Genomic DNA, 15,705 nt, shown 5'->3' with positions numbered 1-15,705 from the left:
TTCATTATTTGAATCCCAATTTCAATTACAATTTAGTCCACACGTGGCAATGGTAGGTTTAGTCTTTCATAAATTAATAATCAATAATCTTACTGTCGATGTGTTTATTGTTTTTTGCATAATGAGCTGGATAGTCTTGTTTTTAGTTTGCATCCTATCCAGTTATTGCAATTTTCATTCATTGTTTTTTGGAGATGGTCATTGTTCAATGATTAGATGGGTTGGTAAATTTGTTTTTTTATAAATATTTTTTTATTTAATATTATGAGGAATATACATACATACACATACATCTATATATAAAGATAAACATATATCTTGTTCATATCCATTTTTGTCTCCTAATAAGGAAGAATTTGTTTCTGCTTCTTTGGTCTTGTCTTCATATTTGCTCCAGATCGCAGGTACCAGTTTTATTCGTTAATCTAGCTGACCCATGATCTTAATATATCAACAGAAGTTTGCTAATTTTATTTTGGAATTTATGAATAAAACATGTTTTTGTTTTTCTTTTTGTTACAAATTATGTTTTTGCTAATACAAAAAGATGTTCTTTGCAAATTTAGATGAAAAATAGGGGTTTTTTTGCTTATTTAATTTTGGTTTTTTTCTTGTTGCTTTAGGTATTGCCAACAACAAAATGAAATTTTGAGTGGTTGTGATTGATTTCTTGAAAATAAAGATGGCTACTTACTATCCAAGTTCATATCTTTCTACCCAACAAGTTAATTCTTATCAAGAATCTTCTTGCCCTCCTATTGATCATAATATGTTCCAAAACCATAACTCACCCGACCCGTCTTTCTTGGATCTTTTGTCGGGTCAGCAGTCAAACCCTCAAAATCTTGCAAGAGTGGAGAGTCATCAAGAGTTGTCTTTAAGTCTTGGAATGCAAGTAACTTCTTCAATGGATATGCAACCTTTTCAATATTATTACTTGAATCCACATAGTGATCATGGCTCTAGAAGTGATAAACTCGAAAACGTTGACTTTGTGTCATTTGACCGCCCCATGGACAATGTTCAATGCTCGGTTTCAGGTGCATATCAAATCCCAACTGGGATTGTGCCAAGAATTTACAATTCAAGATATTTGAAACCGGCACAAGAATTGCTAGAAGAGGTAGCTAATATTCAGGAAGCTATGAGGCAGTTAAAGATGAATAAATGCAACAATTTAAATAAATCTGATGGAAATTATTCAAGAGTCGAGCTTCAGTCTGCCCCTCTCGAGCCCGCCACGAGTTCATCTGCTGATCAACTTTCGGCTTCGGAGAAAAACGAGTTTCAAAACAAGATCACCAAATTGTTTTCTTTGTTGGATGAGGTACAATCTTTCACTAAAAGTTCGTATCCTTTTGAAATGTTTCTTGAAAGTGCTTATCAAGATTAATTGTTTATTAAATTTAGCCATTAAAAGATTAACCAAAGGAGGGCTATCATGCTCGTTTGTGGCCCGTTCGTCCATAAGGACATGTTATGTTCTAAAATGCAGCCATGTATAGACCCGTTCGATGCTACGTCTGTGGGGATACTTATGAAAGGCAAAAACGACCTTTTACGGATATTCTTGGGAGTAAAAGATAGACGCTGTAACACCCCGTAACCGCAGCGGAAACGTACACGGGATGCAACAGACACATCTGATATCAACATCATTGTTTATAAAGAAAACACCACTACATTAATTTAAACGAATTACATTGTTCCGAGTTTCGTTACCATCTAGGTGTTATCACATAAGTTTTACCGATAGTACATTAACATATTTAATGCAAAATATAGATCCTTAATCTTCCACAAAATAGCACACATCATCAAGCACGTATCACTCATTCCAATTTGGGTGTACCTAGAAAGCATGTAAAGAAAACGGGTCAACTACGAATAGTTGGTGAGTTTCACTGATTTAAATAAACATTGACAATTTATTATAATAAATCATATGTTAGCGATGTAATTATGCTGAGCCCACAAGTGAAACCTCTGACTATCACACACAATCCCCGTGGCATATCCCCCGCCCACGGACCCGTGACATATCCCCCGTCCACGGAACTGCCCCAAACCGCTATGTCTAACATTACATAGCAAAATATATATATAACACCCAAAATAGACATGTGCAACTGGCTGGGAAACATCAGCAAATCCATGCCGGACCAGTTGGGTTTGTCAGACCAATAGTACTATTCACACTCTACCGGCTTTTAGCTAATCACTCGTGTTACGGGGCCTTACAATGTTAGCAACTCAGACAATTACCATCTTAGTACATTTCCGTACGATTCCCGTATAATAAAACATATATAAATACATTCATTTCCATGCGATCAGCATGTACTTAAACATGTTGATATAAACATGTTTTCCGCCCCGGGAAAATATTTAAAACAGTTCAGTAGAAAGGGGCTCGTGAAACTCACCTTTTTGTGAGCAAGATGTAATACTGTGAACAGCTACCGGTCCGGATCTGTAATACGATCCCTAAGTCGTTACTACACAATTTCTATTAATATAACTTAAATCCGTGTTAACCGGTACGTCTGGGGACACTGTTGACCCAGTACCGTACACGATCCGGGGACAATGTTAACCCCGAAACACTTCTCAGGATTTAGATGGTGATATCCCTTAGAGTTCTTTAGTCAAAATTACCATTAGTTTGTTTTCTCGTTTTGCGTGCCTAGCACGGTTATTCGTCTTTATGTTTTCAAAAATGAGTTTTGCCACATACGACCCGAAAATAGTTGTTACTGATATTTTAATTAAAGCGGTGAAATTATAACTCGGTTTAGACACCCCGTTTGGCCGCGAGGCCCGTTTCCGTCTTTAGTATACCGGAAACTGCTAAATCGGGTAAAATTACCCAAATCATCCGAATTACTTTCGGATGACTTATTTTTACTCGATTAACTTAGTTTCATGAAAATAGTCCATTTTTAGAGTTTTTATACACCAGTCAGCTCGCTTAGGCGAACTTTGCCGGTTTACACGTTTTAAGCTTTAAAAGTTTGTTTTTAAGTTCCATTTAGCACATATAAATATCCGTTTAGTCTCGGATCTTGAAATTTTGCACAATTCAGTCTTTGACAGTAATGAATTTTATAAAATATTTTCCAGATTTATTTTCTATATTTAACATTTATTTATCTATTTTTAAACGTCATTTAAACACCAAATATGTCGAAAATACCAAATGACCTTAGAAAAATCCCAAATTTTTCTGGGATGACCCCTGCCATCCACATAGTCCCATGTAATTTTTTCAGAACCAAAATCTCATTTTTCATGCCATATTCACCAAAACCGAGCTAGAAAACCCTAGAACTCGTTTTACCGAAAAGCCTACTTAGACTTCTCCAATGGACCTGAAATTTTGTGTGTGACTTTTATATGTTATAAAAAGGTTATCTAAATTTTTCCAGAATGTTTCATGATATTTAGCTATTTTTCACCATTTTTAGCCAAAACCGAGCATTAAATTCACCAAATATTCATCCTTTATCCAAAACTTACCAAAATTTCACAGATCTCATATTTTCATGTGTAGATCATCTCTGTGAAATTTCATGACTCAACTCCAAGTCTACCACAATCTGTCCAAATCTTACAAATCATACGAAAAACCGAACTACCTTGTGTTTCTAGCTTTAGATCGCAAAGATCTTGCTTTCTAGCCTTTGCTAGCAACTAGATACAACACCTACAAGCAGAACAACACCACACCAAGCAAGTTATACCCACAATCAAGCCATTTCTTTCATGGTTTCGGTTAAGACATCAAAACAAAGATTTTAACCGTAAAAATTCGTTTTTGACTCTTTTAACTCCTTTCTTGGACCAAGATCCCTTGTATAACTTGTATACATCACTTGATCATGCAAGAATCGGTTTCATCTCGGGTTTTCACCCATTTTTCACTTGAAACCTCATATTCTCAAGATTATGGAATTAAAACTATGAATTAACTATTATATCCATGCTTTTACCTTGTGATTCTTGCTTAAAAACTTGGGTTTTTGGATGAATGTATGTAGGGTTGAGAGGATTTGGAGAGTTGGGGTGTTAAAAAAAAGAAAAATGAAATGTTTATGGATGGGTAAGGACCGATCGGTCCATGCAGGGTGTGGGGTGGGGCCCACATCTTCAACCTTGGCCACACATTTGGATTGTGTAATCCGGATAATGTTGTGGATAATCTGGTTCAGTTCGTTTTTCGGTTAAACACTTAATTCGGCTTAAAACGAGGCTAAAACGGTCGTTCTTCGGCTTAAAAATAAAATTTATATAAAACCGATTTAAAAACTTTAAAAACTTAAACCATGACTTTTATTGACTTAACCCATCATATTGTCGGTAATTGTGCATCTTTTTCGGCTTGATCGATCGTCTCTTGCTTGGTTTGATGTTAAAGGTTTCGTTTATCGTACCGACGTACTAATAAATCGAAATCCTTTTTCTGTGCTATAATTCACTTATCCCGAAGCTTTAATACTTCGTACACAACACTAAACATTATATGTTTCGTCTATAATGTAATCCCCGATTCGTTCGGGTTTCAATAACCGTTCATCGATTAATCGTAATTTCAATACGACTAACTGTATATTCGAGTATAATTCGTACTGTGAATCTTATATACTCGTATAAACACATTATAATTCATATATTCAGTATTGAATAACCCGTAAATAGTATATTCCGGCTAGGGTATACCTGAATTTGCCGGAATCGTTACATTCTCCCCCCGTTACAAAAATTTCGTCCTCGAAATTTTACGCATCAACTACTTCCTTTTGCGGAAATAGGTGGGGATATTTCTTCCGAAATTCGTCCTTTCGTTCCCATGTATATTCTGGGCCTCGTAGCGAGTTCCATCTAACTTTGACTAACGAGATCTTATTGTGTCTAAGTTGTTTGATTTTCCCGTCTACTATTTCTATGGGCTTCTCTACAATGTTGAGCTTATCATTTATTTGGACACCCTCTAAAGGTAACACCGATGTCTCATCCGACAGACACCTTTTCAAGTTCGACACGTGAAACACGTTGTGAACTGCACTCAGTTCATCAGGCAGTTCTAATCGGTATGCTATAGGACCGATTTTTGCAATAATGTCGAACGGTCCAATGTATCTAGGGGCTAACTTCCCCGCCTTTCCAAATCTGACTACTCCTTTCCAAGGTGATACTTTCAAATACACTTTATCACCTTTCTCAAATGATAACGGTTTTCTACGGGTATCGGCATAACTCTTCTGCCGATCCCGTGCGGCCTTCAGATTGTTCTTAATTTCAAGTATTTTGCTGGTCGTTTCCTGGACCAGATCTGATCTAATAACCTGTGTGTCGCCCACTTCAGTCCAGCAGAGTGGTGATCGGCACTTCCGTCCATACAATGCTTCGTAAGGTGCCGCCTTTATACTGCTATGGTAACTGTTATTATAGGAAAATTCAACGAGTGGGAGATGTTGATCCCAATTTCCCTTAAAATCCAGTACGCATGCACGAAGCAAATCCTCCAGTGTTTGGATGGTCCTCTCAGACTGACCGTCGGTCTGAGGGTGGTAGGCTGTGCTTAGATTAATACGCGTTCCCAGCGCTTCTTGTACAGCTTGCCAAAGATTGGAGGTGAAATGGCTATCTCGGTCGGAGATGATTGAGATGGGTATCCCATGACGAGACACAATTTCATTTATATAAATCTGCGCAAGTCTCTCGGTGTTATAGTTATTTCTAATCGGAATAAAATGTGCCGATTTGGTTAATCGATCAACGACTACCCAAATTGCATCATGTCCTCGGGACGTCTTGGGGAGATGTGTCACAAAATCCATCGTGATCTGCTCCCACTTCCATTCAGGAATTTCCGGTTGTTGTAACATTCCCGAGGGTTTCTGGTGCTCCGCCTTAACCCTCGCACACGTCGTACACTTGCCGACGTATGTGGCTACATCCTTTTTCATACTCGGCCACCAGTAGAACTCCTTCACATCCTTGTACATCTTATCCGATCCCGGATGTATGGAATATTTTGATTTATGCGCTTCGTCCATGATTAGTTCACGAAGGTCATGGAGGGTCGGGATCCAAATCCGATTTTTGAAATAGAGAATTTCGTCCACGCGCTGTTCGAAATTCTTCTCGTTACCGTAAAGTCCTTCTTTTTCCCTTTGTTCCTCTTTCAACGCCTCGCGTTGAGCGACTCGAATCAAATCCGAAAGGTTCGACTGGACTATTATCCCCAACGCTCGCACTCGCAATGGCTTAACCTGATCCTTCCTACTCAAGGCATCGGCTACGACGTTAGCTTTGCCGGGGTGATAACGGATGTCACAGTCATAGTCGCTTAATAATTCGACCCATCTTCGTTGCCTCATATTCAGTTCTTTCTGATCGAATATGTGTTGCAAACTTTTATGATCGGTGAAGATGGTGCACTTTGTACCGTAGAGATAATGTCTCCAGATTTTAAGTGCGAAGATAACTGCTCCCAGTTCTAAGTCATGAGTGGTGTAGTTTTTCTCGTGTACTTTTAACTGTCGAGAAGCATAGGCTATAACTTTATAATTTTGCATCAACACGCATCCTAACCCTCTCCGGGATGCGTCACAATACACGACAAAACCATCGTCTCCGTCGGGGAGACTTAAGATTGGCGCTTGGCACAATCTTTGTTTTAGCGTTTGAAACGCCGTTTCCTGCTCTTCACCCCATTCATACTTTCGATCCTTTTGGGTTAGAAAGGTTAAAGGTTGGGCAATGCTGGAAAAGCTCTCTATAAATCGACGATAATATCCAGCTAAGCCTAAGAATTGGCGGATTTCCTTTGGCGATTTAGGCGCTTGCCAATTCTTAACTGCTTCAACCTTACTTGGATCAACGTGTATTCCTTGATGGTTTATAACGTGCCCAAGGAATTGCACTTCTTGTAACTAGAAGTTACACTTGGAGAATTTTACATACAACTTCTCCTGATTTAGAAGCTCTAAAATTAATCTTAAGTGTTGCTCGTGCTCTTCTTTACTCTTCGAGTATATCAAAATATCGTCAATAAACACGATGACGAATTTGTCGAGGTAGGGTTTACAGACTCGATTCATGAGATCCATGAACACTGCTGGCACATTTGTTAGCCCGAAAGGCATAACTAAGAACTCGTAATGGCCGTAGCGAGTCCGGAATGAGGTTTTTGGGATATCCTCCTCCTGAATTCTAACCTGATGGTATCCCGATCTAAGATCAATTTTTGAGAAATAGCTTGCACCTTGCAGTTGGTCGAACAGGTCATCAATTCGGGGGAGAGGATACCTATTTTTGATTGTCAACTTGTTCAGCTCCCTGTAATCAATGCACATTCTAAGGCTCCCGTCCTTCTTTTTCACGAATAGTACAGATGCACCCCACGGGGAATAACTAGGACGTATAAATCCTTTATCCAACAATTCTTGCAACTGATTGGATAATTCTTGCATCTCGGATGGTGCAAGTCGGTAGGGTGCTTTAGCAACAGGGCCAGCTTGAGGTAATAAATCGATTCTGAATTCGACCTGTCGGGTTGGCGGTAATCCAAGAAGTTCTTCTGGGAAAACTTGTGGAAACTCGCGTACCACCGGGATATCGTCCACCCGTTTTTCCTCAGGATCCGTGGCCGTCAGGCTCGCTAGGTATGCCACGCATCCCTGGCGTATATATTTTAACACCTTGAGGTGGGATATAAACGGTATCATATTGCCCGACTTCTCACCCTGCACTAATACCTCTTCGTCATCCGACACCCGGATCTTGACGATTTTCTTTTCACAGTTTATTTCTACCTTGTTACGTGCTAACCAATCCATTCCCACTATCACGTCGAAACTACCCAATTCTACTGGTAACAAGTCAATCAGAAAGGGTGTATCGTTCAGAATAAAAGGGCAATTCCGAAATATCTGATTAACTATCATGGTTTTACCGTTAGCTACTTCTACAGTATAAGGTTCTATGGTTTCACTAATCGGAAGGTTTGCTATTGATAGAAACTTGACAGAGACAAAACTTCTATCGGCGCCTGTATCAAATAATACAGAAGCGTAATGATCAGAGACGAGGAATGTACCTGTCACTACGCTGGGGTCCTGGCGTGCTTCGTTCGCCCCCAACACAAAAGCTCGGCCTCTCGCCGGATTGGACGACGATGCCTGACCCACTGCTTGTCTCCCATTTCCTCCCTGGTTCAGCCTCGGACAGTTTCTCTTGAAGTGATCTGTGCTGCCACATTCAAAGCAAGCACGGCTAGTGGTCATCATTTGGTTTCCTTGTGGGTTTTGCTGTCGGGTTGGTTGGGTCCTAAATGGCTGCGCACGGGATAGGTTGCGGTTGTCGGTTCAGATTGTTCAGGGTTGTCCTACAACTCGGTGCGTAGTGCCCATTCCTGCCACACCGGTGGCACACTACCTCCTTGCACACGCCACCATGCTGGCAACCGCATTTCCCACATTTGGGGAACGTCCCTTTCTGCGATTCCTGCCTTCCGCCTGAACTAGTCATGGTGTAGTTCTGGGCAGCGGGCCTAGCACGTTTACTTTGCTGCTTCTCCCGGATCCTATTGTCATACGTACCTCGCTTTCCCCCAGCAGACTCTCCTGCCACCTTCAGTGACCCACTCCTCACGAAATCGTATGTGACGATACCAGCTTGCGTCACCACACTCTCAAACGTCTGGTGTCCCCCAGAGTTGACTATACTCCTTACTAGTGGAGTTAGTCCCCATATATAACGCTCAACCCTCTTTGACTCTGGGGTGACCAACCATGGCACTAATCGCGGCAATTCATTAAATCGGTTTGTATAACCTAAGTGGTTTGCCCCCTGCATCTCCAGGTTCCACAATTCGTTTTCTAACTTTTGCAGTTCGTTTTTCGGGCAGAAATGTTCCAGTACGAGAGCCTTGAGCTCTGTCCAGGTCATGCGGTTTGTCGCCGCCTGACCGCGAGTCTGCACTAGGGTGTTCCACCATGTCAAGGCATGGTCCGTGAACGTGCAGGTAGCATACTTAACAACGTAATCCTCAGGGCAGTTGCTGATGTTCACAACAGCCTCTATTTTCTCAATCCACTTAACCAACCCATTGGGTCCCTCAGATCCGCTAAATTCTAGGGGTTTGCACAACATAAAGTCTTTGATCGAACATCCCCTGGATGCAGGAATCGGTTCAGTACGGTTCGTCTCTACAGTAGGTATAGGGCCATTACTGTCTGTAACGACCACCCTAGGCGGTGCGTCATTACTCGGAATCGTGTTATCATTCTGTGGAGGATTAACATTTTGTTCCCCGTCATTATTGTTGGTCGTTTGATTGCTCGGAGGGGTTGGATTGGCCGAATTGTTAATACTGGCGGCGATGCGCGATACTATATCCGGTATCGCCGCCTCTAACTGTTGAGCAATCAAACGACTCACGTCCACTTCCGACAATTGGGCTGAACGTTTTGGTGCCATTCTACACAACATCAAGAAAATATATATAATTAATACAAGTTCCAATCATAAAACACAACAAACATTCCATTCATTAACAAACATTAGTACATATTACATCCCTGTCAGTTCACATACTTTTCCTGTCATCATTACATAAGTTAAGTTTTCCTACATAGGGCCTATGTCGGCATCATCTCGACATAACCCACAATGGGTCAGTGCTTGAATGATACCCAAAAGTATCTATAACGATATACCCCAAAAGAGACCCTCCTAAGGGCCAGTTGTTGTATTATAACTACCCAAGATTCACTCTATGTTAGCATCACCACTAACTACTTACATAGAGTATCAAAAAGCGGCCCCTGACTACCACCACCCTAACATGATCTAATCACGGTGGTATACCAACCACACCAACACCGCCGCCATCCCCACAATCACTGCCATTAAACCCCGAATCCGTGTTTCCATCCGGTCAATCAACCCCAGGGAGTAGGCGTCCTCCCTCCTCAGCTGCGCGATCGCATGCTGGCTGTCCAGTATGCAATCCACCAAGTGATTCCTCCTCTGAATACCCACCGTCAAGGCGGTGGTGTGCTCATTCATCCGCTCGGTGAGCACCCGGAGCCACGCCGCCTCGGTGGAGGGACGCTCATCCCTCACTGGCCTGGGGGTACCCCACACAGGTGGCGGCACAGGCCCGGGCTGGGGGCGGGAGGACTCGCCTCTGTGGTAAGTGGATCTGGGTGGGGTAAAGGTAGGTGGAACATACGGGACACTGATCCGCGCCGTGAGGCGGGGACCGGGTCTGGGAGGGGTGAGGGTGACCTGAGGTGCGGGTGGGGTGGGAGACCTGGTAACCCTAGCAGGGGAGGACAAGCTAGCACTCCTAAGGCTAGTCTCAGAAGGCTCGGTGCTGGAAGCTAAGCGTACACTCCTAGAGTCCCCGGAACTGGCCTCCTCCGGGTCCTCCTCTACAGATAAACTTCGTGATCTTGACATGCTTACCTGTACACAAGTTAGCAAACATATAGTCCTTTTCATAATGTAAATCCTAATTAAATTAATATACACACATTTATACCACCTTGTCACATAAAAATATTATCATATACTTACACATATGTTGCCGATTTTACCTATTAAAGTCCCCCGTGACTTCCCCTGAATTCCCTCGTGCGGACAAGTCTGTTATTATGTTCCGGACCATAATAACTCACTTGTCCATCCAAGTTCATCCAGACCTCGTCACAATAATTTATTAGTTGATATTCAGATCCTATAACACTTGAGCTATTGGTTATATTTTAGGTATCTGTTAAAGACATCCTAATTCTTTATAACCAATGGCTCTGATACCAAGTTCTGTAACACCCCGTAACCGCAGCGGAAACGTACACGGGATGCAACAGACACATCTGATATCAACAGCATTGTTTATAAAGAAAACACCACTACATTAATTTAAACGAATTACATTGTTCCGAGTTTCGTTACCATCTAGGTGTTATCACATAAGTTTTACCGATAGTACATTAACATATTTAATGCAAAATATAGATCCTTAATCTTCCACAAAATAGCACACATCATCAAGCACGTATCACTCATTCCAATTTGGGTGTACCTAGAAAGCATGTAAAGAAAACGGGTCAACTACGAATAGTTGGTGAGTTTCACTGATTTAAATAAACATTGACAATTTATTATAATAAATCATATGTTAGCGATGTAATTATGCTGAGCCCACAAGTGAAACCTCTGACTATCACACACAATCCCCGTGGCATATCCCCCGCCCATGGACCCGTGACATATCCCCCGTCCACGGAACTGCCCCAAACCGCTATGTCTAACATTACATAACAAAATATATATAACACCCAAAATAGACATGTGCAACTGGCTGGGAAACATTAGCAAATCCATGCCGGACCAGTTGGGTTTGTCAGACCAATAGTACTATTCACACTCTACCGGCTTTTAGCTAATCACTCGTGTTACGGGGCCTTACAATGTTAGCAACTCTGACAATTACCATCTTAGTACATTTTCGTACGATTCCCGCCAATAAAGCATATATAAATACATTTATTTCCATGCGATCAGCATGTACTTAAACATGTTGATATAAACATGCTTTCCGCCCCGGGAAAATATTTAAAACAGTTCAGTAAAAAGGGGCTCGTGAAACTCACCTTTTTGTGAGCAAGATGTAATACTGTGAACAGCTACTGGTCCGGATCTGTAATACGATCCCTAAGTCGTTACTACACAATTTCTATTAATATAACTTAAATCCGTGTTAACCGGTACGTCTGGGGACACTGTTGACCCAGTACCGTACACGATCCGGGGACAATGTTAACCCCGAAACACTTCTCAGGACTTAGATGGTGATATCCCTTAGAGTTCTTTAATCAAAATTACCATTAGTTTGTTTTCTCGTTTTGCGTGCCTAGCACGGTTATTCGTCTTTATGTTTTCAAAAATGAGTTTGGCCACATACGACCCGAAAATAGTTGTTACTGATATTTTAATTAAAGCGGTGAAATTATAGCTCGGTTTAGACACCCCGTTTGGCCGCGGGGCCCGTTTCCGTCTTTAGTATACCGGAAACTGCTAAATCGGGTAAAATTACCCAAATCATCCGAATTACTTTCGGATGACTTATTTTTACTCGATTAACTTAGTTTCATGAAAATAGTCCATTTTTAGAGTTTTTATACACCAGTCAGCTCGTTTAGGCGAACTTTGCCGGTTTACACGTTTTAAGCTTTAAAAGTTTGTTTTTAAGTTCCATTTAGCACAAATAAATATCCGTTTAGTCTCGGATCTTGAAATTTTGCACAATTCAGTCTTTGACAGTAAGGAATTTTATAAAATATTTCCAAATTTATTTTCTATATTTAACATTTATTTATCTATTTTTAAACGTCATTTAAACACCAAATATGTCGAAAATACCAAATGACCTTAGAAAAATCCCAAATTTTTCTGGGATGACCCCTGCCATCCACATAGTCCCCTGTAATATTTCCAGAACCAAAATCTCATTTTTCTGCCGTTTTCACCAAAACCGAGCTAGAAAACCCTAGAACTCGTTTTACCGAAAAGCCTACTTAGACTTCTCCAATGGACCTGAAATTTTGTGTGTGACTTTTATATGTTATAAAAAGCTTATCTAAATTTTTCCAGAATTTTTCATGATGTTTAGCTATTTTTCACCATTTTTATCCAAAACCGAGCATTAAATTCACCAAATATTCATCCTTTATCCAAAAATTACCAAAATTTCACAGATCTCATATTTTCATGTGTAGATCATCTCTGTGAAATTTCATGACTCAACTCTAAGTCTACCACAATCTGTCCAAATCTTACAAATCATACGAAAAACCGAACTACCTTGTGTTTCTAGCTTTAGATCGCAAAGATCTTGCTTTCTAGCCTTTGCTAGCAACTAGATACAACACCTACAAGCACAAAAACACCACACCAAGCAAGTTATACCCACAATCAAGCCATTTCTTTCATGGTTTCGGTTAAGACATCAAAACAAAGATTTTAACCGTAAAAATTCGTTTTTGACTCTTTTAACTCCTTTCTTGGACCAAGATCCCTTGTATAACTTGTATACATCACTTGATCATGCAAGAATCGGTTTCATCTCGGGTTTTCACCCATTTTTCACTTGAAACCTCATATTCTCAAGATTATGGAATTAAAACTATGAATTAACCATTATATCCATGCTTTTACCTTGTGATTCTTGCTTAAAAACTTGGGTTTTTGGATGAATGTATGTAGGGTTGAGAGGATTTGGAGAGTTGGGGTGTTAAAAAAAAGAAAAATGAAATGTTTATGGATGGGTAAGGACCGATCGGTCCATGTAGGGTGTGGGGTGGGGCACACATCTTCAACCTTGGCCACACATTTGGATTGTGTAATCCGGATAATGTTGTGGATAATCTGGTTCAGTTCGTTTTTCGGTTAAACACTTAATTCGGCTTAAAACGAGGCTAAAACGGTCGTTCTTCGGCTTAAAAATAAAATTTATATAAAACCGATTTAAAAACTTTAAAAACTTAAACCATGACATTTATTGACTTAACCCATCATATTGTCGGTAATTGTGCATCTTTTTCGGCTTGATCGATCGTCTCTTGCTTGGTTTGATGTTAAAGGTTTCGTTTATCGTACCGACGTACTAATAAATCGAAATCCTTTTTCTGTGCTATAATTCACTTATTCCGAAGCTTTAATACTTCGTACACAACACTAAACATTATATGTTTCGTCTATAATGTAATCCCCGATTCGTTCGGGTTTCAATAACCGTTCATCGATTAATCGTAATTTCAATACGACTAGCTGTATATTCGAGTATAATTCGTACTGTGAATCTTATATACTCGTATAAACACATTATAATTCATATATTCAGTATTGAATAACCCGTAAATAGTATATTCCGGCTAGGGTATACCTGAATTTGCCGGAATCGTTACAGACGCCATTGACAGAAAAATATACATACTATTTCTTTTAATAAAGTAGTTGATTTCTACAAGAAAGTTACAAAATTATGTATTATTATATTTGATGAAAAATGTTACATTTAAATACTGATGTGTAGATATTTTAACCATTCATCCTTTATCTATATTATCTTCAAATCTAAGTAACTTAATAACATAATTAAACAGTTTCTGAATGGACGTCAAAGTACCGGCCAATTCTCATCTGAATTTACTGGAAACATAAGAAATAATGGTTGTATAATATATGTGTTGTAGGTGGATAGAAGATACCGAGAATACTGCCAACAACTAAGAATCGTTGAGGGATCCTTAGACATCGTGACGGGTTGCGGGGTTGCGAGATCATACACTTCACTTGCTCATCATACAATTTCTCGACACTTTCGCTGCTTGCGCGACGCAATAAATGCTCAAATTCAAGTGAACCGACAAAGTCTTGGCGAGCAAGATGATTCCTCGGACCGAGTTTTACCTCGTCTTCGTAATGTAGAAAAACAGCTTAGGCAACAACGAACCTTAAATCCACTTGGCGTGATGCGTCATTCTTGGAGACCGCAAAGAGGGTTGCCTGAAGGCTCGGTTTCGATCCTTCGTGCTTGGCTTTTTGAGCATTTTCTTAACCCGTATGCGCTTTTATTGTCTTTTTCAAAGTTTACACATATATATGTAATTTAAAATTAGCTATATAAAAAAGGACGGATCAAAACGGGTTGGGCTAACAATATTACATGACATGTCACATGTCACATGTTCATACATTAATACTAATACACTTGTGACATGTTCATGCATTAATAAAAACATTCTTTAGATAAATTATAAGCTTTTCTCCAACTCATGTTAACTGATATTACTATTATTATTAGTTACCCAAAAGATTCAGAGAAGATCATGCTAGCAAGGCAAACAGACCTCACTAGAAGCCAGGTATATATATATATATATATATATATATATATATGTTGATAATAGAGTTGCTTATATTCTCTCCATAAATAAAATTTTATGCGTGTATCAGATTGCGAATTGGTTTATAAATGCTCGTGTGCGTCTTTGGAAACCGATGGTTGAAGACATGTACAAAGAAGAGTTTCGCGATGAAGAGTTGAACAGTAGATCTTCACCGGAACAAGCTGGGAAAGCAGCAATTGGTCGGTCATCCTCTTCGGAAGACAAACCGAAAGAGTTGCACAAAAACTCCATTCTTGATTTTGGAAATGATTTGGAAGTGAATGGATTTATGGGACAAAGGCATATCGATCTGGCAGACGAATATAGGTTCGATGATCCCCAGTTGTTACCTGACTTTGTTGTGCAATAAAAAGCGCCTATACTACTATACAAAACTGAGCAATTATGACTGGACATGCATGCACTTCAACACGAAAATGAACGTAAACGCATTCTTTACTCGAACTTGTGAATTCGGGTGGTCTTTTGGTTGGAAAGTTAGATTTTTTTTTTCTTTTTTGATTGGAGGTTAGCCTGTATTATGTAAAGATATACCATACAATTTCAAAATATATACTAAAGCAATAAATTGTTATATATACAAATATGTGTATATTTTTTGATTTGTTGGGCGTGAATGAATGTTTTCCTGTATAATTCTTGTTTCTATCTTAATGTTCTGATTGATTTGTAATCTCTAAGATAACACGTACATGAGGAGACGTCAAAGATAGATATA

The 15,705-nt window shown here is 39.8% G+C and overlaps 1 protein-coding gene across 1 annotated transcript; it reads left to right on the top strand.

Moving 5' to 3' along the window:
- Positions 1 to 527: 527 nt before the first annotated feature.
- On the top strand, positions 528 to 15,500 carry LOC143607210 (BEL1-like homeodomain protein 7). The gene is made up of 4 exons (XM_077082741.1): positions 528 to 1,327; positions 14,271 to 14,638; positions 14,882 to 14,942; positions 15,034 to 15,500. The coding sequence occupies exons 1-4, from the start codon at positions 683 to 685 to the stop codon at positions 15,334 to 15,336; spliced, it is 1,377 nt and encodes a 458-aa protein (XP_076938856.1). The 5' UTR covers positions 528 to 682; the 3' UTR covers positions 15,337 to 15,500.
- Positions 15,501 to 15,705: the final 205 nt, after the last annotated feature.

Source organism: Bidens hawaiensis, unplaced genomic scaffold (genome assembly GCF_021521415.1).
Source record: "Bidens hawaiensis isolate Kalapana, Puna unplaced genomic scaffold, B.hawaiensis_p1.1 tig00080343_1, whole genome shotgun sequence".
In the NCBI taxonomy this organism is placed as follows: Eukaryota; Viridiplantae; Streptophyta; class Magnoliopsida; order Asterales; family Asteraceae; genus Bidens; species Bidens hawaiensis.
Note: the sequence above shows the minus strand (reverse complement) of the source record. Positions and strands in the feature narration are given on the sequence as shown.